Source organism: Battus philenor, unplaced genomic scaffold (assembly GCF_028537555.1).
Source record: "Battus philenor isolate CCGP_79_NKW_IND1 unplaced genomic scaffold, ilBatPhil1.0.hap1 SCAF_12, whole genome shotgun sequence".
Lineage (NCBI taxonomy): Eukaryota > Metazoa > Arthropoda > Insecta > Lepidoptera > Papilionidae > Battus > Battus philenor.
In genome coordinates this window covers 11,321,506-11,345,748 of record NW_027181674.1, presented here as the reverse complement: position 1 = coordinate 11,345,748, position 24,243 = coordinate 11,321,506, and the positions used below count along the sequence as shown (strand labels likewise).

The 24,243-nt window shown below is 31.9% G+C and overlaps 3 protein-coding genes across 3 annotated transcripts; 2 read left to right on the top strand and 1 right to left on the bottom strand.

Moving 5' to 3' along the window:
* The first annotated feature begins 5,393 nt into the window (after positions 1-5,393).
* On the top strand, positions 5,394-7,599 carry LOC137932999 (uncharacterized). Its single transcript, XM_068776723.1, has 2 exons — positions 5,394-5,512; positions 6,151-7,599. The coding sequence occupies exons 1-2, from the start codon at positions 5,437-5,439 to the stop codon at positions 7,422-7,424; spliced, it is 1,350 nt and encodes a 449-aa protein (XP_068632824.1). The 5' UTR covers positions 5,394-5,436; the 3' UTR covers positions 7,425-7,599.
* A 2,250-nt stretch (positions 7,600-9,849) lies between these two features.
* LOC137932961 (probable metabolite transport protein CsbC) lies at positions 9,850-12,197 on the top strand. The gene is made up of 3 exons (XM_068776654.1): positions 9,850-10,078; positions 10,234-10,369; positions 10,857-12,197. The coding sequence occupies exons 1-3, from the start codon at positions 10,052-10,054 to the stop codon at positions 12,131-12,133; spliced, it is 1,440 nt and encodes a 479-aa protein (XP_068632755.1). The 5' UTR covers positions 9,850-10,051; the 3' UTR covers positions 12,134-12,197.
* Positions 12,198-15,061: 2,864 nt separating this feature from the next.
* LOC137932936 (facilitated trehalose transporter Tret1-like) lies at positions 15,062-24,193 on the bottom strand. Its single transcript, XM_068776626.1, has 5 exons — positions 24,128-24,193; positions 19,886-19,999; positions 18,741-19,417; positions 17,464-17,599; positions 15,062-16,580 (listed from the first exon to the last, which is right to left on the bottom strand). The coding sequence occupies exons 3-5, from the start codon at positions 18,762-18,764 to the stop codon at positions 15,283-15,285; spliced, it is 1,458 nt and encodes a 485-aa protein (XP_068632727.1). The 5' UTR covers positions 18,765-19,417; positions 19,886-19,999; positions 24,128-24,193; the 3' UTR covers positions 15,062-15,282.
* Between the last annotated feature and the right edge of the window lie 50 nt (positions 24,194-24,243).

Sequence of the window (24,243 nt, the reverse complement as noted above, 5' to 3'; positions counted from 1 at the left end):
AATTTAGCCACATATTTACAGTAGGTGTTGCTTGTCTAAAGATGACGAAGAATATTTTTGAAGATTGTTTTGCAATATTACCTAACGATTCGCTAATAAGCTAAGAACTCGTTAACCTTCTTCCTTTGCTGTTCCTCCAGCCTTCGAAATTTTATAAAAGCTGAATGTTTGTCAGCACACGTTACAACACTGGTAAGAACAAGGAACCATAATAAATTTGGAGTATCGTGGCATTGGCAGGTAAAGGTACTGTAGGTGTTTAAAATACCTATCCTAATTCGTCAAATTATCCTCAGAATGTTATTAACCCTTAATGTTCACGAAATTACAATTGTGCTTATGTTATAGTGTAAAAGCCGCTAAAGCTAGCTTTATAAATAATACTTAGATGATGTGCCCTCATTAGTCAGACATTTTTGATACTTCCAACCCCTTGTCAGACAGCCATTACACCAGTAATTAACATTTAGGTTTTAATATTTTGCAAATCGATTTAGGTTCAACAAAAACTTAAAACGGTAAGATCATTTACATTAATATAACTTCAATTATAATCCTTTTGTTAAATTTCATAAATATTGCAGACGAATAAATTGATTTACTTAGTTTTGTTAAGTTTAACCGGACAGATTTTTAAAATTTTTTTTAATAAATATTATTTTCATTATGTTTTTACAGGCTGATTAGTCGGCATAGAATCTATAAAGAAGTGAATCTAGAGTTCATTTCCTTTCTTCATTTTATTTCCTTACGTTCAGTACATCCTATACAAAAATCAATTATTACAAATAACGTAATAGTAATAAAGTATTATAGCATTTTCGAAATTCGGATCACTACAAACAAAAATCAATTACTTTTTCTGTCCCCGAAGATTTTATACCGCCAGAAATTATTGACATGTCACGTTCCAATAGAAAATATACTTAAATAAAGTAGACTAAAATAAATCGATAATAAATAAACAATAAACAAAATTGTCACATTGTCATACGTGAAATTTTAAAATTCATCATACTGTATAGTGTTCCGCAAATAAAGTTTAAAAGCAAACATTTAAAAGCAGAACAAAACATACTTTTGTGTCAACTTAAACAACATGTGGAAACCATTCAGTTTTATGATCGTAAATAAAATTCTATTTAAAACTATGTAATCTTTTATATAATTTCAAATACTTGTATATGCTATTTTGAACCAAATGTGATAAATTCAATATATTGTTATTGTTTCATTACAGAAATGAAGAAGTGATTAAAGCATTCGTCTGTAGTGATACGATCTACCTACGTTCACTGACTTTATTAATTTCTTTTTAATTTAATGTAAACATCGGTATGGTGAATTTTAAATTTTGTAAATGATTTTCTAAACAAGAGTCACCTAACATATTTTCCAAGATAGCAAAACAAAAGAAATAAAAATTAGGATTGTATTACAACCAATGAAAACATTGACATTGATTAAATAAATTTGATATATTTTCAATGTTTTATATTAATATATAAAACTAACACGTTGTAATAATAATAAATGTTACGTAATATAAAACAATGTTGTTTTTCTTTGTAACAATATTTATGGCAAGACTAAGTAAATATATCCGTAAAAGTTGTAAATTATACAAGTAAAGCAAAAAAAAATAGATAACAGGCAAAGACCTTCGCTGTTAATATATAAAAGATAATTTACATTTTGCAAAACATTGATTTCGATTTAAATTTCAAATTTTTAGGTATACAATTAAATAATTGACGTTGTTACCTTTTTCTCATTCATTGTTACAAAATTTGAACACATTTTTGTGTCCGAATTTTATTTTATTTTTCGTGTCTCTTGTTACTTCTATCTGTTCTGTCTTCAAATGGGGATCCTAGAATCTGCGTTGCGCAGGTTTCGACTATCGCACCGTTAGAGGTAAGCGTATAAATGAAATAATTACTTGAGCGCCCTTAGTTTAATAATAAATTATTAAAGTTCCTCATGTTTACGAAATTTTTTCATAACAAACAGTAATACACAGTCAACAGTAAAAAGTTATAATATCTTTTATCAAGTTACTGATCTTTTCATTCGCTGTGTCTTTTCCGGCTTGCCTTCAATGTACTAAACACTGATATCGTTTGCTATCAAAACATAAATAATTTGAAACATTGTAACTGTCTGATAATTTCCAGGGCTACTTCTATCAAACATATAGGTGTAATTGTCGACAAAAATCTTACCTTCTAGCAACATATTTAATTTATTAATGACATAGCTAACACTTAACTTCTAAAAAACGTTTATTTCTACTTATGCCAATTTATCCCATCATAGTGCACAGCTAGGAGAGGAGTAGCCACCTTATTGGCTTAGAAAGAGCGCAGAGGCAGACAGGGCATTAGTGTAAGATAGTTATTTCGAAGCCCTTGCTCGAGTCATTATTGTAATTTTCTGGTAATGGTTTAAAATTTATGATTACATTAACTTGGTATAGTACGTTCATTCTTAATAACTAATTCGTCGTCAAAATTTTAGTGATTTACATTAATACTGAATCAACTATTGTTTTTTTAAAAAGGTACATTCAAGTCTTCAAAATTGTTGCAACAAATTGATGTGATTTTTTATTTTCAGTTGCGGGTTGTTGTTATTTTTTTGAGTATGTAATACGAGATCCTATTAGGAATAAAGAGATAAGAAGATAAGTAACCGAAATAGTCCAGCGGAATGCCAAGTTGACGTAGTAATGGGGGAATAGATGGCCGGTAGAACGTTAGGGTTCTCGAGTGGAGAGTACGAACCGCCAAGCGCAGTATAGGTGGCCAACATGGTGGACAGACGACTTTGTCAAGGTTTTCACAAGTCGCTGAATGCAAGCCGCTTCCAACTGTGACTATTCGCCATTTCAGCCTACCGCGTGCTCCGCAGTATCGAGGTGGACGCGGTCTCGGCCCAACTCTTCACGGGGCACGGGGGGTTCTCTGAGTACCTCCACAGGTTCAAGCTCAAGGAGGACCCCTCGTGCTTCTGTGAACCGGGCGTGGACCAGACCGTGATCCACCTTGTGGCCCAGTGTCCCGCATTCGGGGGACTCCGGCTCGAATTCGAGTGCCGGTCTGGCGTAAAAATCAGGGAGGAATCAATAGCCTCCCTGATAAGCGGAATAGATAAAAACTCATTCATAGCCCTCTGCAAAACAATTGCAAAATGTGCCATTGAAAGGAACAAAACGCAAACACAATAAATAAATAGAAAATAGATAAAAAAAGAGGATAAAATAGAACCAAAGTGATACATAAAACTGTGATAGAGAATAATTATAGGATAAGTAATAATAATGTATAATAAAATGTACAATAAAAAAATGTAAAACGAAAAATGTAATAACAAAAGAGGAAAGAATAAAAGATTGAACAGAGGAAAAGAGAAAGATAGAAGAACTGTAGCATGAAAGATAGATAATAGACCGAAAGAGACAATAAAGTACGAAAGAAGAGAAAGAAAATAAAAAACTATGTGAAAAAATAAATTGCAAATAAAGTCCCTGTCCCACCATAAATAGCGGGGGTCAAAAAAAAAACTGTGACTATTAGAAATCTATGGAAGATTCCAAGGTCCAGTTGACGTCCAAAGAAAAGATAATAATTATGATCAAGTACTTCTAGATCTTAGAGTTAAATCATTAAATGCATTATATAGAAATATGACCCTAATTTTTTTGCAATGAATCCAATCGTGACCACGTGTTATAAAGATTGAAGTACCAAATGAACTTGAAAATCGTCATCCGAATCTCCATTAAAGAGGACATAAAATTGTCGTGCACTAGATTATATCTTATTTTATTATACCATAAAGTAAAGCGAGTTGTTTAGGAGATAAATAATACGTCTTATTCAAAAGTTATACAGAACGCTTTACAAAATCATCCGTGTGCGCTATCTTATATACATAAGATGTTACGTTTGTCATATTTCAGCAGGCCAGTAATTTCACTGGCTATGGTACTGTTCTGGCCAGTATACGATAGTTCTTTTCTCTGAAGAAAAAGGCACATTGGTGAGATCCATTGACCATTGAAAAAATCTAACGAAATTAATATAATCAAAGTTATTGTATATTCACAAGATGTCTTCTGTCATATTAATGCATTCAATTTTATATATATTAACATTATATTCTTCTTTTCAGCCAAAAGAAGCCACTCAAGGTATAGTCGTCCCACAAAGATTGCTACGGTATTGAAGTATTTTGGATGAGATGGTTCAGAGATTCCCGAACGCTGCCAAACCGAGTTCGTTTCGGCCAGCGATCTCCTTCTCGAAGTTAGACTGACCAAGCTGTCTGTTTGTCTGAGGTATATATAATCATCATCAATACCTTCAACGATCATTTACCGCGGTGATCACGAAGACATCGTTAAATATCGGCTTTCTCGTCGACATGATGAAGTCAATCTCGGTTTTAGTTACACCTTCCGAACTCACCCAGAACCACCTCCTATACTCGCTTCTCCTGAAGAAGAAATTCATCGCGAAGAGGCTCTACATTTCTAAGAATATAGTCAGTAGGTGGCCACAGTGATTCCGTTGTGCAAACTGAGTGGCCCCACCCGCAGCTCGTCTTCACAACGTATGCCCAGCTTTGCGTTGAAGTAAATAACAATAACGAGTTAGTCGAGCACGTGGCGTACACAGGTGACCTACAATGAGTACCGTTTGGTAATCCTGAGTATCAAATACGCAACAATAAAATAAATATATAAACCATAACATTTACGGTAGGTGAACATAAAAAGTTGGATACTTAATGGTAACAGTTAGGATAAAATAAGTCATTATCATAATTACGCGGAACACTTTATCGGATCGTAAAGCTACGCTATACATTATAAACAAATGACGGGCAAAATACCATTATTATAAGACTAACCTTCTTGATAAACAGTCGCAAATTATGGCCAAATTCTATTCGTAGTAATTTGTTATTTAAATTGATAATAGAATCAATTAATTTAAAATTTTAGTTTCCAATTGATATCTTAGCTATAAAGATTAATTGCCATTATTTGAAAAGACTTTTTATTTTGAACGTCACTCAAAAACAAGAAGCTAAAAAATTACAAATTTTCAAGGTTAAAATACGAGCCAAATTCCCGCATCGTCATAATAGTTCAATTCAAATTGGAAAATGATACACATAAAAACACTAAGACAGGTAATTATTATAAAATTAAACTTTTGTTTGCTTAGTAGTTCTTATTATTTAGTAAATAATTCAACTTTAACATAATTGATTACGTATATCTAAATTATAATTTTAACATTGTTATATTTTTTATATTTTCTTTTTGATGTTGACTGATTGATTAAAACTACACTTTTTATTTAGGTAATCATTATAACAGGGCTGTTAGCATGCAGTATATCCGACGGATTTATATTCGGCCAGATGTCCGGAATGGTGGACGCTTTACGCGGGAAAGACGAACTAATATCTCTTACAGATAACGATGTGTCATTAATAGGTACGTGTAAATGGTTTTAAAATCATATATTTTCTAAATTTTATTATTTCACACTTGTACTGTGTTATATGTTTATGAACAAAAATCACAAACAAATCTGTCGTACATTTAATATAGGCAATATTTTATTAATATATAATCAATTATATTTTAATACAAGAAATATAATAATTGTAGAAAAGTATCATATATTTTTAATTAAAAAAATCCGGCAGTTATATTTATTGCTTTCTTTTTTTTATTTACTGATTTACATGTGAAATTTTACTATTCACATGAAATGTTTATTACACTGATTTGTAATAAAATAGTTTATGAATAGCTAAAACTTCATATAAAATGTACAAAAAAAACAGCAGGCAATAGGAAAAGAGTTTTTCCTATTTTCTGCTACTTACACACAACAACCATTAAATGTTTATGGTTGTCACGTCATAAAAAAGGAATGTGTTAAATCTATTTTTTTTTACCACGTTGCAAGTAAAAGGGAATAAATATATTAGCTTATTAAAATATAAAACTAAAATCTATATTTTAGTAAAAAGAAACCAAATTTTAAAAAAAAGATTTGTTCTATAAAATATTAAGTTACAGTATCACCTTTTTGTGGCTATTAATGAATTATCTTGTTTTTTTAGCTTCCATAATCAACGCGACATGCATTTGCGGATTTTTCGTTATTGCTTTATTAGGAGAAAAATTTGGACGAAGGCATGCAATCAGTATCATCAGCGTACCAGTTCTGGCTAGTTATATTATGATCTATTTTGGAAAAGACAAGACCACGTTCATTTTATCAAGGATAATGGTCGGCATTAGTTATGGAGGCGTACTTGTGTTGACTTACATCACAACTGCAGAATACACGAACCCGACTAAACGGACAGTTTATGTCAATGTCATATCATCGTTGGGCCCCACCATTGGAACTGCGTTGGGCCATATTCTGAGCGTATTACTTCCCTGGAGAACGGTTGCTTTAATAGGATTAATTCCTACAGGATTATCTGCACTTTTGCCATTCTTTTGGGTGGAAAGTCCACCGTGGCTGGCGAGCCAGGGTAAATACGAAGAATGCATGGCCGCTTTCAGAAGAATACACGGTAAAAACAAAATCTCTGAAAGAGAGTTGAAAATGCTTATTGAAACTGAAAGAAATAAACGGTATGAAATATCGTTACAAAGGCAGAACAATTCTTTTACAAGTAACAAGCTGAAAAACGCGATAAAACAAAAGTGCTTCTGGAAGGTAGTTAAATTAGGTATAATTATTAACATTTATAAAATCTTCGCTGGAAAAGTAATGTTTAATACTTTAGCCATAACAATGCTCCAGGAAATAACTGGAAGTTCTAACATTATACTTTTTACTTTTGTTGTTGACGGCTTCATACTTTTAGGATCTGGGTTGTCCTTCTTTTTTCTGTATAAGATGAAAATGAGGCCTTTGTTGTTTTCGCTAGCAATAACAGGAAATTTAACTTTACTACTCCTAAGTACTTGTTTATATTTCATACCCCGTGACTACGCTTATTATTCATGGATAAATATTTCTTTATTGGCGATTTATTTTATTATAACGTACTCTGGACCGTACAGTGTAACAGATATTTATTTATCTGAGATCTTTCCCTTGGACGTCAAGCTGTTTAGTAGTTTACTAGTATGCTTAGTCGTTGCTATTATTTCTTTTTTAAACATCTATTTAGCACAATCAATGTTCACTGCGATGGGATACCATGGTACTTTTTTAATCAACGCTGTAATTATATCTATGTGTCTCACATACCTATGGCTCTATTTGCCTGAAACTAAAGGAAGAACACTACAAGAGATAGAAATGTATTTTAAGAACAATAAGTTTGCTGATGAACCAAAGTTATTTGAGGATCAAGCTGTCGAATTGCTTTGATCCACCAAAAACCTATATATCTATCGAAATGATAAATGAGGATTATTTGAAAAAGTTGTTTGAATAATTATAATTATTCGAGAAGTCTGAGTTGAGATATATGAATTTATAATACACTGTCACGTCATGTATGTACTCTATGACAAAAGTTAAATGTAACTAATGCAATGTAACATCCTACAAAATAAGTAATATCTTTTATGTTACGTAATAAATATTATATTTAATTATAATAAAACGAATAAATTTTTTTAACGTTTATATTTAAATTAGAAAAATTAAATATGTTTTATTACCTTTTAACGAGTCGTAATATAATTTTTAACATATACTAACAAGAGGCAATTAAAAGTCATTGTCCGTGAAAAATAAAGTGCGCAAATGAGGTGAGCCAGATTAAACATAAGTAATAAACATTTTAGTGCCATCTAACTGTACTTTACAACATGAATAATATTAATTCAGTAATTAGTCATATTTTATATAGTAATATAATTGATGTACAGACGTAACAAAGCGTAACTATTGTGTAAAAAAAATATTTTGCGTCTCTAGAGGATCCGAAGGAATCATTTCTGTGGGATAAATTTCGAAGCACAGGTGCAATTGCGAATTGAAATGTTATCCAGTTTTTTTTATGATACTGCTGCCCAAATGACATTTACAGATTCCGCGGGTACGGTGAGCAGGGTACTGTGGACGCTTATCGTAAAGCCTTCTTTAATGTCGCGAAGCTCGAGGGCTTTCTGGTAAGCCTCATGTCACCTGATTAAAAGGCCGCCGTGCTCTTAGATCGCTTAGGCCAACCCGTCATAGAGTGATTCCGCGGAAGGGAACTCCTGAAGTAGGAAGGAAGTAATATTCCAGCTCGAGGGTACCCCAGAAGGTGGAACCTCGATTTGGTCGGTTGCGATTATCGAACTGTGTTACAGTAGACATGCTACGGCGTAAATGATGATTAGGAACATATTTTTACTAAGGCTTGGCAATATTTTTCCTCACTAACGTTTTACGTGGTTCCAAAGAAAATTATATTAATAAACTTTGTTTTTTTTTTCTTTCTAGATTCTTTATTTATACAAGAATAACTTGATTAAATCTTATTAATATTTTTTTAATTTAAAATTCTCTTAACAAAACAATATATTTTTTTTAATTTCTCTGAAATTATATGTTATTCCTCGGAGACAAAGATTATTAAGATTAAATAAAAAGTAGTTTAATAACAGTTACATGTGTAACAAACAAGAACGATATTAGAGGTTTAAGAAATATTTGGAATAACTTTAAACAACAAAATTTTCACAGGTTTCGCTATGGGGGCACCGATAGTTTTAACCTCTATATTATTTATACAAATATATATATATATATTCTTTTTATCTTTATACTTTTGTTTAAGCTTAATAAAATTACTATTTCGCCAATTATTTTTTATGTAAAAAATATAGCTGGAAATCGATGTCTCTGCTGTACTTAAGATTTTACTGTACTGTATTAAGGATTTTATGATTGAATGATCACAAAAAAAATGATCTGAGTTTGTTGTAATCGCCCACATCAGGGTATGTATGGAACCCGCGTTGCTTCAAGTAGAAGACACCATTATAGGAATACTCAGTCTGAATCTAGTTTCTATCAAACAGGGTTTTTCAGGCATAGGCGTACACAAGTAGCCAATTCGAAAGATCCTAAATAGATAATGATTTTAATAAATTAATAAATAAACGTTTCTTGGGACACTTAAAATATTTCGAAAAGATATAAAACAATATCAGATGACATTAAATATTTAATGGAATCAGGCGTTATTTTGCGGAAGTCCGTCGTAAGTAAGAGAAGGATCAATATTTAGCTACTTCTGCACATGCAGTGGTTGTCGTGCAACAAAGTGCACCGCCCGCCAGAGTCCTCTCTGTCTCTGTGTTTGGCACTAATCGATGTAACATAACTCCTGAAGATGCCTCGTGGAGGGGTGAAACAGGTGCTGAGTGATTTAACGGTGGTAGTTGTGTAATTCGCATTGTTTGCCGCATACGCAATTATCAGGCGGGCGATGCACTTTGTTGCACGACAACCACTGCATGTGCGGAAGTATTTAAAGGTGACATTAAGTTACATGTACTTTAAAGTTACTTATTATTATTTAACTTTAAATATTATTGTAAAGCGTATCACATAAAACAAAATCTCTATATTGCGTTCAAACTGAACATATATAAATAATTGTTTTAAATAAACTGCCAATGGAGCGTAACTATTACATTTCAGTCTTGCCAGTGCCCATGCAATGCAATGTATTAGCGTTTCCAGTGATTTAGACTTTTTCATATATAAGTCGATTTGTGTTTTGAAGCCTTGTTTATCGTGCTGTAATAATATATTTGACTACTATATAAACTTTATATATTCTTGTAAATAGGTTTTTATAAAGCTCCGGTAAAGCTAAACCATGCAATAAAAATATGATTAAAATGTTAACCCATACGTATATACAACGTAGGACATTACTACGCATAATTACTGAACATTACTTCTGAATAATTTAATACCAGTCATATTAATATTGGCTCGTCGATAAGTTAGCAAGTCATCTCAGTGCTAGCCGCCGCTGGGTTCTCACCACAATGTTTACTACGAGAACATATAGACAAGTAAGTTTAATTTCTTTTATATTGTGTACACAGACACATCGAATAATGTATGTGCCGAATACGTCAGTCTCGTAAAATATTGCACATTCCGTTTCTAGGTTAATACCTTATTCGTCACAGGTACCACGAATAAAAAATACATATTTTTCTTTTAGCTAGTCGTTATTATTGGACTGATAATATGCAGCATATCGGATGGATTTATTTTCGGCCAGATGTCCGGAATGGTGGACGCTTTGCTCAAGAAAGACGGTGAAATGTCCTTAACGAACAGCGATGTATCGTGGATAGGTAAAATTTAAACATTTTATCTCTTCTCTATAAGTGATTAACGTCTATCAAAATTTTGTCAATATATTGTCAACACCACGAGACTTTTAACGTGAAATAATGTATAATGTTCTTATCAAAAATGATAAATATGTGTTACATAAAATCATTACGTATGACTGAAGGACATAAGCTATATTCGTTCAAGTTAGCTTGATTTAAAACGCTTTTATTTGTATAACCCAGATTACCAATTACACTATAAGTGTAAAACATCTAGTTTTTTTTTAATTGAAAAGGTGTTTTGTAGACATTTATTTGCTAGACTTCTTAAATTGTTAATAAAGTTCTTTATTTGCTTACTTAAATAAGAGATTGCGATAAGCTAGTCGCTTATATTTTTGTATGCCAATAGAGCTAACCTAAGAAAGTCATATCAAGATAAATAGTTGATTCAAATTACCGATCACAGATTGTCACGAAAGTAATTGTATTTAATTTTTCCCAGCTTCTTTAATCAACGCAACATGCATTTGTGGATTTGGTGCAGTGGCGGTACTGGGAGAGAAATTTGGACGAAGAACAGTTATTACGATTCTCAGCATGCCAGTTCTTGCCAGTTACATAATGGTTTATTATGGAAAAAATTTGTCAACTTTCGTCATATCAAGAGTCATGGTCGGTGTATGCTATGGAGGAGTTCTCATTTTAACTTACATAACCATGGCTGAGTACACAACTCCTAACAGAAGAGCATTATGTATTAATTTCATATCAGCCATAGGTCCATCGACAGGTACATTGATAGGACACTTGCTAAGCATTGTATTGCACTGGAGAACTGTGGCGCTTATAGGGTTAATCCCAACGGGAGTGTCTGCCATCTTACCCTTTTTATGGGTCGAAAGTCCTTCATGGTTAGCAACACAAGGCAGGTTCGAAGAATGCAAAAAATCTTTTAGAGCAATACACGGTATAAGTGAAACGTCCGAAGCTGAATTAAAACTACTTATTGAAACCGAAAGAAAAAAGATAAATGAGATCGCATCAGCTAAACAAAAGACAGTTTTTATACTAACGAAGTTGAAACTAAAAATGAAGCAAAAATATTTCTGGAAGACGTTATTATTGGGGGGTGTGATAAACGTATACAGGATTGCGAGCGGTCGAATAATGTTCAGCACTTTAGCAATAACAATGCTCAAAGAAATGACTGGTAGTTCCAATATTATCCTATTTACTTTCCTTGTGGATGGTTTCATTATTTTAGGTTCTATATTATCAATCTTTTCAATAAATAATATGAAAATGAGACCTTTACTATTTACGTTCGGGTTGGTAGGAAATATTACATTGTTAACATTAAGTGCTTGCATATATTTTATACCACGGAGCTATCCATGTTACGGTTGGATTAATATTTCACTTCTTGCTTTCTATTTTATAACACTTTACACTGGACCTTATGCTGTGTTAGAGGCATATATATCTGAGATATTTCCTTTAGATATCAAGTTATACTGTATACTTTTTCTTAGTTTAATTGTTAGTCCCGGATCTTTTTTGTCCGTATACTTGGCTCCGATGATGTTCGCTTCAATAGGTTACCATGGTGTGTTTTTGGTAAACGCTGTCATCGTGTTCATGTGCCTTGGATATCTTTGGTGCTATATACCTGAAACTAAGGGTAAAACGCTGCAAGAAATAGAGTTATTTTTTAAAGATAACAAATTTAATAAACAAATGGACGAAAGAAACGAACAAGTTTCCACTGTTTTACTATGATCCAATAAAACGCGTATAAAGTCAAATTTTGAAACGATAATTCATGAAAATTTTTCTTATTTGGATTTTGAACGTGTGAATTTGAACAGATATCATTTAACGTGATAGAGGATAAAACTAAAAACAAATAAAATATTATCAATATCTGCTAATCTAATAAAGTAAGTTATCAAAAATACCACCGTATGTTAGCAATACTTTATATCCTGATTTTTTACTGATGTAAGATTAAAGTTAAATTAAGATATTCTGAATTTAAGAATACTCTATAATAATCGATCATTTAAAACAAACTGACCGAAACTATATTATTAATAAGAGTAATTTTATTCATATGAAAGATTTATTAATTGTACATATACTATAATTATTAAACGAAAACAAAATGTAAAATATTCCAAGTTTTTGGTAATAAAATAAACTAACTCTATTGTGTTTTTCTTTAATAAATAACTTATAAGGGATAAAGAAAACAATATTTTAAGCGGTCTACAGTCTACACGAGTAAAGAGTGCAGTGAACCATTATTGTTACCAATCAAATTTCTCGTGTTCAATTTTACTGTGACTTATTGAAATGCATATATTTGCTACGACCTATTAATATATAAGTAAAAATAGTACTTCAATATATTTTTATCGCGAACATACTGTACGTTTTAATTTATTTTGCCACGAAATTAAAATAAAAGTTGTTTATTAAATGTTGTTCCAGAACTTAAATGGCTTGCGAATTTAAAAATCGCATTGAAAAATAATAAAAATAATGCATAATTTTAAAGCCTACAACAGATGAACCTATTGCAACAAGATGTCTGAAGAAATCATATATCCAAAGAGTCCGTCCGAATTGCTGCGAATACTTCAAAAGATTCTTATATGCCGATAAACTTCTTATACGCCGACCGACAACTGTTGCCCACATCAATAAAAACAATCGAGTAGAATAATGTGCTATCCCAAGAATGACGTCCCAGCTAATTTTTACGGATTTGAGATTTAAATTCGAGGACTTACTACATTTAAATGACACACCTCAGTGAAGTAATTTAAAAAAAAATCATTTGTATTTACACTTAAATTGGTTGTGATCTTGAGACGCGAGATCGTTTCAGAGTTGCAGAGCAGGTTTTGTACATATTATGAGAAATAAAGGTAGACAAATAATAGCTTCGGTTAAGTTTCATAAAATTAATATCTTATCTGTGGGCAACTTAACAGGAATTAAGGTATTACGAAAAGCTTCCTTGTAATGTCTTTGAATTGTCATATAAAAAATTTGTTATTGTTCAAAAAGTTCGTTATTCTAAAACTTAAATACCTATTCAAAGAAGTCTATTTACTATCTTACAAGCTAATGTTCGAAATTCAAATTAATTTTTTAAAAATTTATATAATCAGCCAGCAACAGAATTTATGGCTGAACTAGGTATATTAAATATTGGTTAGGAAATATATAAATAGTAAATTACAATAACTTGTCGGAAAAACTCCTCTTAAACATTAGTCTGTATTAGGACACTACGCTCTTCCGTACCTAAAAGTAGATATTAGTTATTTTTTTATTTATAAAAGTAGATAAATGAATAATTGACACAATTATGTCAGTTTTTTTTGCTGTAAATTTTGCGTGTCTGTAGATGTCTTATTATAAATTCAGCTAATGAGGAATTAAAAACGAGAAAGTTCGAAGTCAGCAAATTAGGGGCTAAAAGTAACCTACCACAACGCGAGTAGTAGTATTGTAGCAGCTTCGTCGTCATATCTCGTAATATATTACAAGTCTAGAAACCCGGATATCTCGAGCTAAAGGCTGATTTCAAGTTCGTATATTACAATTATAATATTGAAATCATAAACAATAACTGGCCACGCTTAATATTTAAATTTATGGAACATTCCTAATAATTGACACATTGCATATGTACACCTAGTTTATTATTAGAAAATTTATTATTTCTGAACTACAATTCTATTTCTTAGATATAAGCTATAAATACTAAACTGTATGAGGCAAATATTTAAATACAATTCACAAGTAATTAAAATACGATGACCATAAATAATACAAGTTTAATAACCAAGTATAAATTATTCATGGAATTTATATCTTGCGATTGTTTATTTTACTTCCTAATTTTAGTGGCACTGGCAATCTTATAGATGCCTGAGTTTTTCTACCTATGGCAATATTATTATATTTTTATGAATATTGGCTTCCTCTACGATTATTGTCAGTCGTCCTGAATCATTAAAATGGGCAAGTTTACTACTAGACGTCAGATAGCTAGCCAAAGAGAACATGGTCGTTTTTCTTAATTCTCTCTCCACAAAATAACCGTTTATTTAACCCTTCTATAGATTTTGTGCTTTGCATTGTCATTATTACTGTCACCGTATGATGTTCACTGCTGGACATAGATCCCAGGAATTTCCAATAGAATCGGCTGAGAGCACTGAAAGATGAACCATTTTCGGATGTCTATACAAAGTTTACTAAAAATCCTGCAATAATGAAAGTACGTTCTATCACTTATTACAATACTTTACTTCGATCGTAGTAACGTCATTTTACTAACAAAGTCTTGATGTTGTGAACTATAATCAACATGATTATATCAAAAAGAGTTCGTGTCATTCACCGTCGACAGTGTTTTTTCATTATCAAAATATACCAAACAAGCCGAAATAACCTATCCTAAATTTCAGTTAAAACAGAGAGCATCACTACTCCTAAATGGCGAATATGATATACTTTTAAAAATCACATTTGGTTATATAATTTTTTAAATTTCCTAGCAACACTTTAGAGTAAGTGTTAAAACAATTTTGAATGGCACAAAGTTAATGAAAGGTTTAAAAAAAAATTAATCGGTTTAAAAAAAAATACCTTTATATTATTTTCATACAATTTATTACACATAGCACACAAATTAGAATTAACATCATGTCACGTATAAAATTACTATAAGTATTAAAAATGATACTCTTAGTTATTACTAAGTTTTTAACTAACTTAGTTATTAATACTCTTAAACTTTATTTCATACCCTGAAAAATATTATGTATCCAAAATTTAAGAAGGGGGCTTAATAATTTTTAAGTGGTTTAGAAAATTGAATATTTTATTCGATTTAAAATAAAAGATAATTATTTATTACATTCATTTGATCGAACTAGACATTCCGATTGTTCGATTTTTAAAACATCGTTCTGACTGGGGAACTTGCCATTCTTGAAAAAAAGCTCAATTTCTTGTAAAGTTCTACCGTTGGTTTCAGGTAAATAAAACCAAAAATACAACAAGCACAAAAATACAATAACAGAGTTCAATAAAAATACACCGTGGTACCCCATGAGATCAAACATTCTACTAGCTAGTTTAATATTAAAAAATTGCAATATACCGGCGCACGATCCAAAAGTTAGAACGCAATGAACCTTAATTTCCGAAGGATAAATTTCGGTTAACAATATTTCTAGCACTGCATATGGTCCAGCATAAGCGATTATGAAATAAAATGCCAACAATGATGCGCAAATCCACCCAAAATAAATATTCTGTTTTGGTAAACAATAGAGGCATATACTCAATGATATCAAAACGATATTACATGTTAAGCCGGACGAAAATAAGACAGTCCTCAATTTCATTTTCATAAATATAAAAATAGGCAAGATCGAACCCAATATAATAAACCCGTCAATCAGCATTGTAAACAATAAAATGTTCGAGCTCCCTGTCATCTCCTGTAACATAGTTATTGCTAAAGTATTATACAATGTCCTTCCCCCTGCCATTCTGTATAAACACATTACTAATGATATACCGATAATCTTCAAAAAATATCTTTGCTTCAATACCATTCTTATTTTGTATAAATCTGAACTAATGAATATTTTGTTTTGTGCGAAATCTCTTCGTTTTCGCTGCTCTAAGTTGACAAGAAGATTCAATTCCGCTTCGGTCGCACCATCTCGCCCGTGCAATTTTCTGTATGCTTGAACACATTCATCGAATCGTCCTTTGGAAGCTAACCAAGATGGAGTTTCTATCCATAAAACAGGCAACAAAGCCGATAATCCTGTGATGACAAACCCTATCAAAGCGACTGTTCTCCAGTGTAATAAAATACACAACATGTGTCCCAATAACGTTCCTATAGAAGGGCCAACAGCTGATACTAGATTCATAAATGCAGCCCTATAGGTCGGTGTCGTGTATTCAGCCATTGCGGTGTAAATTAATAGGATTACTCCTCCATAGCTTAAACCGACAATAATTCTGGACACAAGAAAAATTACAAAGTCGGTGGTATAGTAGATCATTATCCATGTTGCTAGTAATGGCAAACTAAGGTACGTGATGGCGAGTCGTCTTCCTACCCTTTTGGTTACTACTCCGGCCACTAATAAACCAAAAATGCACGTTGCGTTGATTGTAGAAGCTGGAAAGTAAATTTGAACACGTTAAACTAATTTTAATTATCAGATAGTAGTACATCAAACAATATATAGCGTCATAATCAAACATACTAAAAATAAATTTGGGACTATGATTCAAATTTTTATGAAATTGACGATACTTATAATAGTAATTATGCACAAACATAACTAGCATTTTGGTTCGAAACTCTAAATTAAAAGATATTTCAAATTAATTCTAATATAATTTAATTATAAAATACGTTATTAATTTGTTTTACCTAATTAATTTTTTTAAAAGTAAAATATGTGAAACTTAAACGTGTTCGAAAAGGCTTTCTATAACGAATGAAACGAATGAACGAATATGGTGTGGTTATGGTGATCAGCAGGACATCCGGGGACGAGAGTAACCTATAAAGACCAAAAGGATAAGTGGAAGGACATGAGAGCTAGCAACTGCTAACGGAGTGAATGATAAAATAATCTTATAATGTGGTTGAAATTGGAAAAGTTAAAATCTCGATAAGTGAATGCAGCATTAATCAACTGATGCACATGAGCTAGCATGCGTCGGGTGCTGCCTTGTGAATTACTCATAGCGGCTCGGCGGGTCCTTTGCTCGTGTTTGGCGAAAAAGCCAAAAAGTAATGTGTCATATTTCTGATATTCTTTCTTAAAAACAAAATGTAAGATTTATTTCCCCCGAGACGAGGCCATGTAGGCGATCATTACTGATCGGAACTGTTGATATATGGATACTTTTTTGCGGCCCTGCTAGGTATGATGGGAAAAAGTCGTGGGGTTATATTACATACAAAATCGACATAATTCGTCCTGATGATCACAACGGCTTGTACATTAAAAGAAAAAAATATTATTTTGTAATTTCATTGTTTTGTTTACCTATCCATGACACGTTTTCATCAGTTAGAGACATTTCGCCATCTTTCCCGCGCAAAGCATCCACCATGCCGGACATCTGACCGTAAATAAATCCTTCTGATATGCTGCATAATGCCAGTCCTGTATATACGAAGTACTGAAATAACAACGCATAATTATTAACAAATAATATTGCACGTAATTAATTAAAAATTACATAATGATACATTCTACGTATTTAAAATTAAAAAAGAAAAGTTTTTCAGTTAAAATTTTAATTAAAATAAAAATTAAATCTGTAATTTTATATTATTATGGTCATCATCATTGCAGGTAAAGGAAGTCCACTGCTGGATGTAGACCTCCCCGTTAATTTCCGATAGGATGGGACGGAAGCGGTCTGCTTACGGCGTCTTCCAAAGACCCTAACCAGATTATCTATCCATCTTGTGGATGGATGTCCTAAACTGCGCTTACCGATCCATGGTCTCTACTCCCAGAACTTTAAGGCAGAAGCTCACTGCTACTTCAACTTGCCAATCAACTGCACTATGTCATTTACTATCGTATGGTTCGAATCTCCACATTTCTGATTCAATCTTGTTGAAAATTTCTGAACAAAGCAATCTCTATAGTTCATTGAGCGATTATTTGCTTGCCAATGAAGCTCAGAGTGAGAGAACACGTTTCTGTACAGTAATCAATAAGTCCTGTACATCATTTGTCACACAAATTGGTAATAGACTTTTGTCTTAAAGAATTACTATATACTATACCAGGGGTGGCTAAACAGCGGCACGCGAGCCCCATGCGGCTCTTTGAACTATTATTTTTGACTGCGATTGATTGTCGGATTATTTCAATATTTAAATTTATATAACCTATGTGAGCTCTTTGTTTTGATACAAATTACGGGTGTGAACAATTATTATTATTATTATTCCACCATAAAATTAGCGAAATCAAAACACCGATCATAATTAACTAACTGGCATCTTAAGTATCATTAGGCGTGCTGTCATATACGTGTGCTATCATACTAAATTCAATACACATATTTTGTAATTTTGTCATATAATTTCAATAAATATAATTTTTATAGTAAAAATATTTGTTTACGTGTTTTAAATGCTTATTAAATTGCGGTGCGCAAAAAATTTCAAATTTCGAACAATGGCTCGAACTATTAAGTAACTTGCGCACACATGCTCTGTGCCATGAAAAATAGAAGCTAAATAAATAACGAATATATTTTTGCTTATACAAGATGGATAGAATAAATTGTTTTAGACGCTCACCCGTCGCAGTGTCTCCGCTTTCATTATGCGTTCAACCAAGGTGATACGTTACTTTGTAAGTTTTGAGTAGGTCTCTCAAAAGACTGTAAATGCTACGCGTTTACCATTAATTAGCATAACATATATTTGTCACTATTTTACTGATAATTGCCACTGTTGAAGCCGGGAAATATTTTCAATGTGTCTTTTATTGTTTAACTACATCTGTGCTTAAAAAACGACACGCGTTGATCTCTATAGTTTGATACTTGATGAAAACTTGGCTGTGTTTGTATATTTAATAAACATTCGTTGTCTCACACAAGTATTTTTAGCGTATGCACTATGATCACAATTAGGAAATTTATTATTTTTGAGACACGAATATCAATCAAAAATAATCTGGAACAAGATATGTTTGCGCTCTCTGACAACCAACCATGTAAAATCCAATAGGTTTCTTTTCCACCAAAAATTATTTTGCTGAAGACAATAATGAGTAAATGTGGCCTTTATGTTTGTTATATAGAACACTTTTCAATTTATCTGTATGCTTCAAATTGTTTTCTTTATTATGAAAGCTATTAATTGTTTAAAAATTAAATTTTAAAAAATTTCTAAAATATTGATCATTCACGACTCGATCATGGCCATTTGAAAGGGGACGCTGTACTTTTGAAAATAATCTTCTCTGCAGTCTAAAAAAGAAAATCTTTGTTAAAATTTTATAGTTAGTTCAAGACGATAGGTAATAATCATAAAAAAATAAACATGTTAAATAGTATTTAAATTTAATTTAAATGTAAATTGATTCTTCGAATTTGTTATTTTATAGAAATAGGTGCTATAAAAATAAATAAATCGTTACAATACCTAATTTTTAAGTAACAAATGTTATAATAGTCGAGTTGTAGACAGTAAAATATAATCAGTAAATAGATGAGTTGTAATTTTCTTTTCAAAAAAGTAGGAAGGTCGGTAGGACCTCCGTCATATCCTTGTACCGAATGTCAGAAATACATAAAAATTTATTAGTTTCAGTGTATCTATTGACATTATTATTGTTATTATTTATTGGTATAAATAAATTATATTACAACTTAATCAAAATAAGTGATAAATATTACAATTTAATCATTTCTAACGGTAAACAGAGCAAAACTTACCAGTGATGATAACAAATTTTCTTTGCTGATAAATTACCACCGTGAAGTTGATTTTACTGCATTTTCAATTCGGAAGACGCTCTATGTATATCCTCTTACTTTATGTCTAATATCCTGAGTAATAAAAATCGTTGAATTTCAAATTTATTAAAATTTTAATATGTATATAAAATATATACAAAAAGAAATGATACGCCAAATTTGCATAGCCTAACATTGTAGGACGCCTTCATTACCTCGCCATTTTTTTTGTTATTTAAAAACAGTAAAAAGAAGGCCCGTCATTTTTAAACTAATTCAAACAGAATAATAAAACATCAGTCTTAACAGTAAAATATTTGAGGCCGAATGAAAAAGGCGTGTGAGGTATATTTAGGTCATAATATTATTACTAGAGTCTTGCAGTGTATAAATTAGGAAATTCGCTTTTGTAAATAATCTTTGTTTATTATTAAACCAAAAAATTAGTTAAAAATGTATAACTCTGTAACATTTTAAGCTAGTTTTCTAATAAAATCGATACAAATAATAGATAGTACATAAAAGTCAATAGTATGAGTCCATGGTTCTTAGCATTGATTGACGCAGTTTGCCTTTTTACATTCACAACCCATTATGAGATCGCTTAAGTTGCTTAGCCTAAATGTTTTTGTAGTAATTACAACAAAACATCGACTGTTATCTAGGTAGCCCCAGATTGCGTCGTAGCATTCGATATTCCATTGAATTTCGATAGCGCTTAGTTCATTGATCACTTAGGCGGACGCTCGTGGTGTGAGTGGATCTATGAACTCCCGAGAAGATACCTCATCTTGTTCTTCTACTCAAAACGAGGTAAGCATTCTTAATGAAATTCTTCAACTCAAAGGTGCCTGAAAAAGCCAAACCTTGACTCGATTGGTTGGTCAAGCTGGGAGAAGAATAAAGGAAAAACTCTTAGTACCGCCTGGTACGAGATATAGTACCGTGATCAAAAAGTAAGGTGAAATTTTCGTTTAAAACTCCCGGGCATTAAGAAGGCAGGTAATATATATTAATGATTGATAGGACTGTCTTTAACATTTACCATTCATCTCTTTGTCACAAGTTGGAATATCATTTAGCAAAGTCTAAACCATTTTGAAAGATGTTTTGTATCTTAAAAACGTCGTCTCGATTGGTGCCAAAATCGCTGACTTTTTGGGAAAAAAGCTTTAAAAACTCGACTAATATCATTTTGTAACCACCGGATTCGTCTGGTTTATCTCTGTGCGACTTCTAGCTATTCAGTAAACTCAAAAGGCCAATGCGGGCACGCCATTTTGACTAGATTGAGGAGATAAAAGCGAATCGAAAAATGTCTTCAAGGCGATATACAAGAAAAAGAATATTCCGACAAATTCCGGAAAAAGTTTTATCGGACCGGGATTACTTTGAAGGGATGGAAATGCATTTAGAAAAAAAAATTGGCTTTACTTTTTGATTATATGTCGCATATATGCTATAGATATACGTGTACGTGAAACGAAACTTTACGATCGAGCAGATGCCTTGCTCCTTGTATTACGTTATAAAAGAAACAATTGTGCCCTACTGTGGTAATTTTCCCCAATAAACATCCTTGTAAATCCTCGAAAAACTATTATTTTTATCGTTCATACATAAAATAATTTACACTGTTTACGTCTACAAGAATAAATTTCAATGCTGTTATGGAAAATGAATTTTATTCACTTTCCCATAACAGCAATTCATTAACGCACGCTTATATGTAAATTGTCGAACATTTCCTTTCCACTTTCGTTTTGTAAATACAAAATAAGGCTTGTATATACAAAGTACTAAGCTTTATTTCATACTACAGGTGATTTATTTCACTGTACGTTATATTACTTATCATTTATTTACTTATTATTTATTATTAATACAAAACCATTAAAAATATATAAGACTTATGCGAAGTGGTCTCCATTGGCTGCAATACAGTCTTTTAAACGTTAAAGCCAGTTATCGATAGCAGCACGCACTCTTTCTATGGGGAAATCCTTCACTGCCAATTGTTTGGATTGTTTTGGTGACTCCAAGTTATCATGACGTTTAGAGCAAGCCTTACTCTCTTAAACTGACCATAAATCATAATCCAGTAGATTATAATCAAGACTAGACCTGGTCTTCAGCTCTGACGAAGAAAACGTCAGTTTTTAACCAAGTTTGGATGATCAAGCTTTATGATCCGGCGCCGAATCTCGTTGAAAGGACTATTAGTTATTGAACATGGTGTTATGGATTTTCTTTATTTTGAGTTAAAGGGCTAAACTAGTTTCTCAAAAATGGTATTTCGATGGACTCGTGCTGATGTTTTAATACCTTTTTCACAAAAATACAGCTTCGATACTCATTCGCAGCTAACACCTCATCAAACCATCATTGATAGTCGAATATTGCCCACATTATATTCTATTGACTAATTGGGAAGCTTTTCTAGAGCTTTTGGCATAAATGAGGTCATTTTGTTTGTTACTATATTGTTCAATAGTAAAAATGTTCTTATCCGTAAACAAAAATTTGTAACCCTTAGCACACCTCTTAAGTAGTTCTTTTGATTTTACAACCCTATTCTTTTAAATTTAAATTATTTCTTAAGACCAGTGCGTCTCTTGCAGCTGCAACTCCTAAGTCACCTTTTAAAATACGCGACATGGTTCTAAGTGCTATCTTTATCTTCCGAGATAAAATCTTTTACATACGGTTAGGATTTCTTCGAATTCTTCCTTTTAACTCTTTGATCGCCTGTTTCGAACGAAAACAAACAGAGGAAGGTTCATTGTACCTATCTATAGCCCGGTACAAAAACATTTGACTAATACCAAGCGAATAGAGAATTTTAAAAATTGTATTTTGCAACATGCCTGACATGCCAACTTTATGTTATGCAATCACAGCGACTCGGTTCTCTTTATCTCTCTTTCCATTTTAATATCACGAAGTATTTTACGATATATTGGCGCAAAAAAGAGAAAACACAATGAGCACTCGTATAAAAATGACAGATTCTAATTTCAAAAGTAATAATTTTTTATTTTTAATCACAACATTATTTATAACCAGACTAAATACACATATAGAACAAAAAACTGTGATTTAAGATCGGGCGCAGTTTCAAAGTTGTGCACCCGTTTACAGTTTTACTGAGTGGAACAGTAGAGATGGAAAACCGCTGAAACTACTTAACCTAAACCTTTTTAAAATATTAAACTCGGATAAGACTCCTAAGCATTTAACTCGCCAGACTGATATTAAATCATTTAAAAAAAATTAAAGCGCACCGTTGCAACAAACGTTGTAATAATTATGTAAATTTTTTTACTTACTTTCAATTAATTAAAAAAAATTACCTTGTAGATAACCAACTCATAAATTATATTCATTGCGTGATCTCTAATTTGTTAAAATATTATATTAAAAATGTAAATTACAACAGTCTCTAGGTGTTATGACCTCAAATAAGATTATAAAGACCTTATATAGATCCTTATTTGTCATAATAATTATAAGAATAAAATATTATTTTTGATTATTTTAAAATAATTCTTATAATTTTTTAACTAAATGCCGAAATAAATATTACAAAGTACACGTCTACACGCGCAATTATTCATAATTAGTTTTAATATATGAAAGAGGCTTGAAAAAGCGTTGCTGGAGTTTCTTTTTCCTTTTCTTAGCGCTAACGCTTAACGGTAGTAATGTTATTAGCCAAGTAATAGCAATCTATATGTCGAGTTGCGGTTCCCTCGGGCACCTGAATGGTATCTTCCCTCGGGTATCTGAATGGTAAACGGCTATAATATTTATAACGGCAACCAGTAACAGTCTAAGTTGTGGTCCCTTTGGAGGGAGATCATATGCCTAGTCACTCCAACATCCGTCAAAGCAGTAGAAAAGCGACCCGGGCCGAGGCCTGCAACTTGAGCTGCAGTCAAAGCCTAGTACCAAAAAAAAACCTTCACGGCCTCGTCTTGATAAATAAAGAAAAGCCACGTATGTCCAGTGTAAAAACTTATCTTATCAAAATATCGCAGTTATTAATTTATTTTTATGTAAATAAATACTTCTTAGACTAATTACAACATAACAAAATTGTTAAAAAAAATTATACAATTTAATTTTTTATATTATATTTATATATATACATATATATACATACATACATGTACATATATAAATCCCGTAAATTAAAAAATAGAAAAAAAAAACTACCACCTTACTGTCTGTTGAAATACTATTCAGTTCAAATTTGTTACTTCATCACGTGGGCACATATCGGACGACACATTTTAACTATTCTTATTTTATTTTATTTCCTGTATGTTATGTTA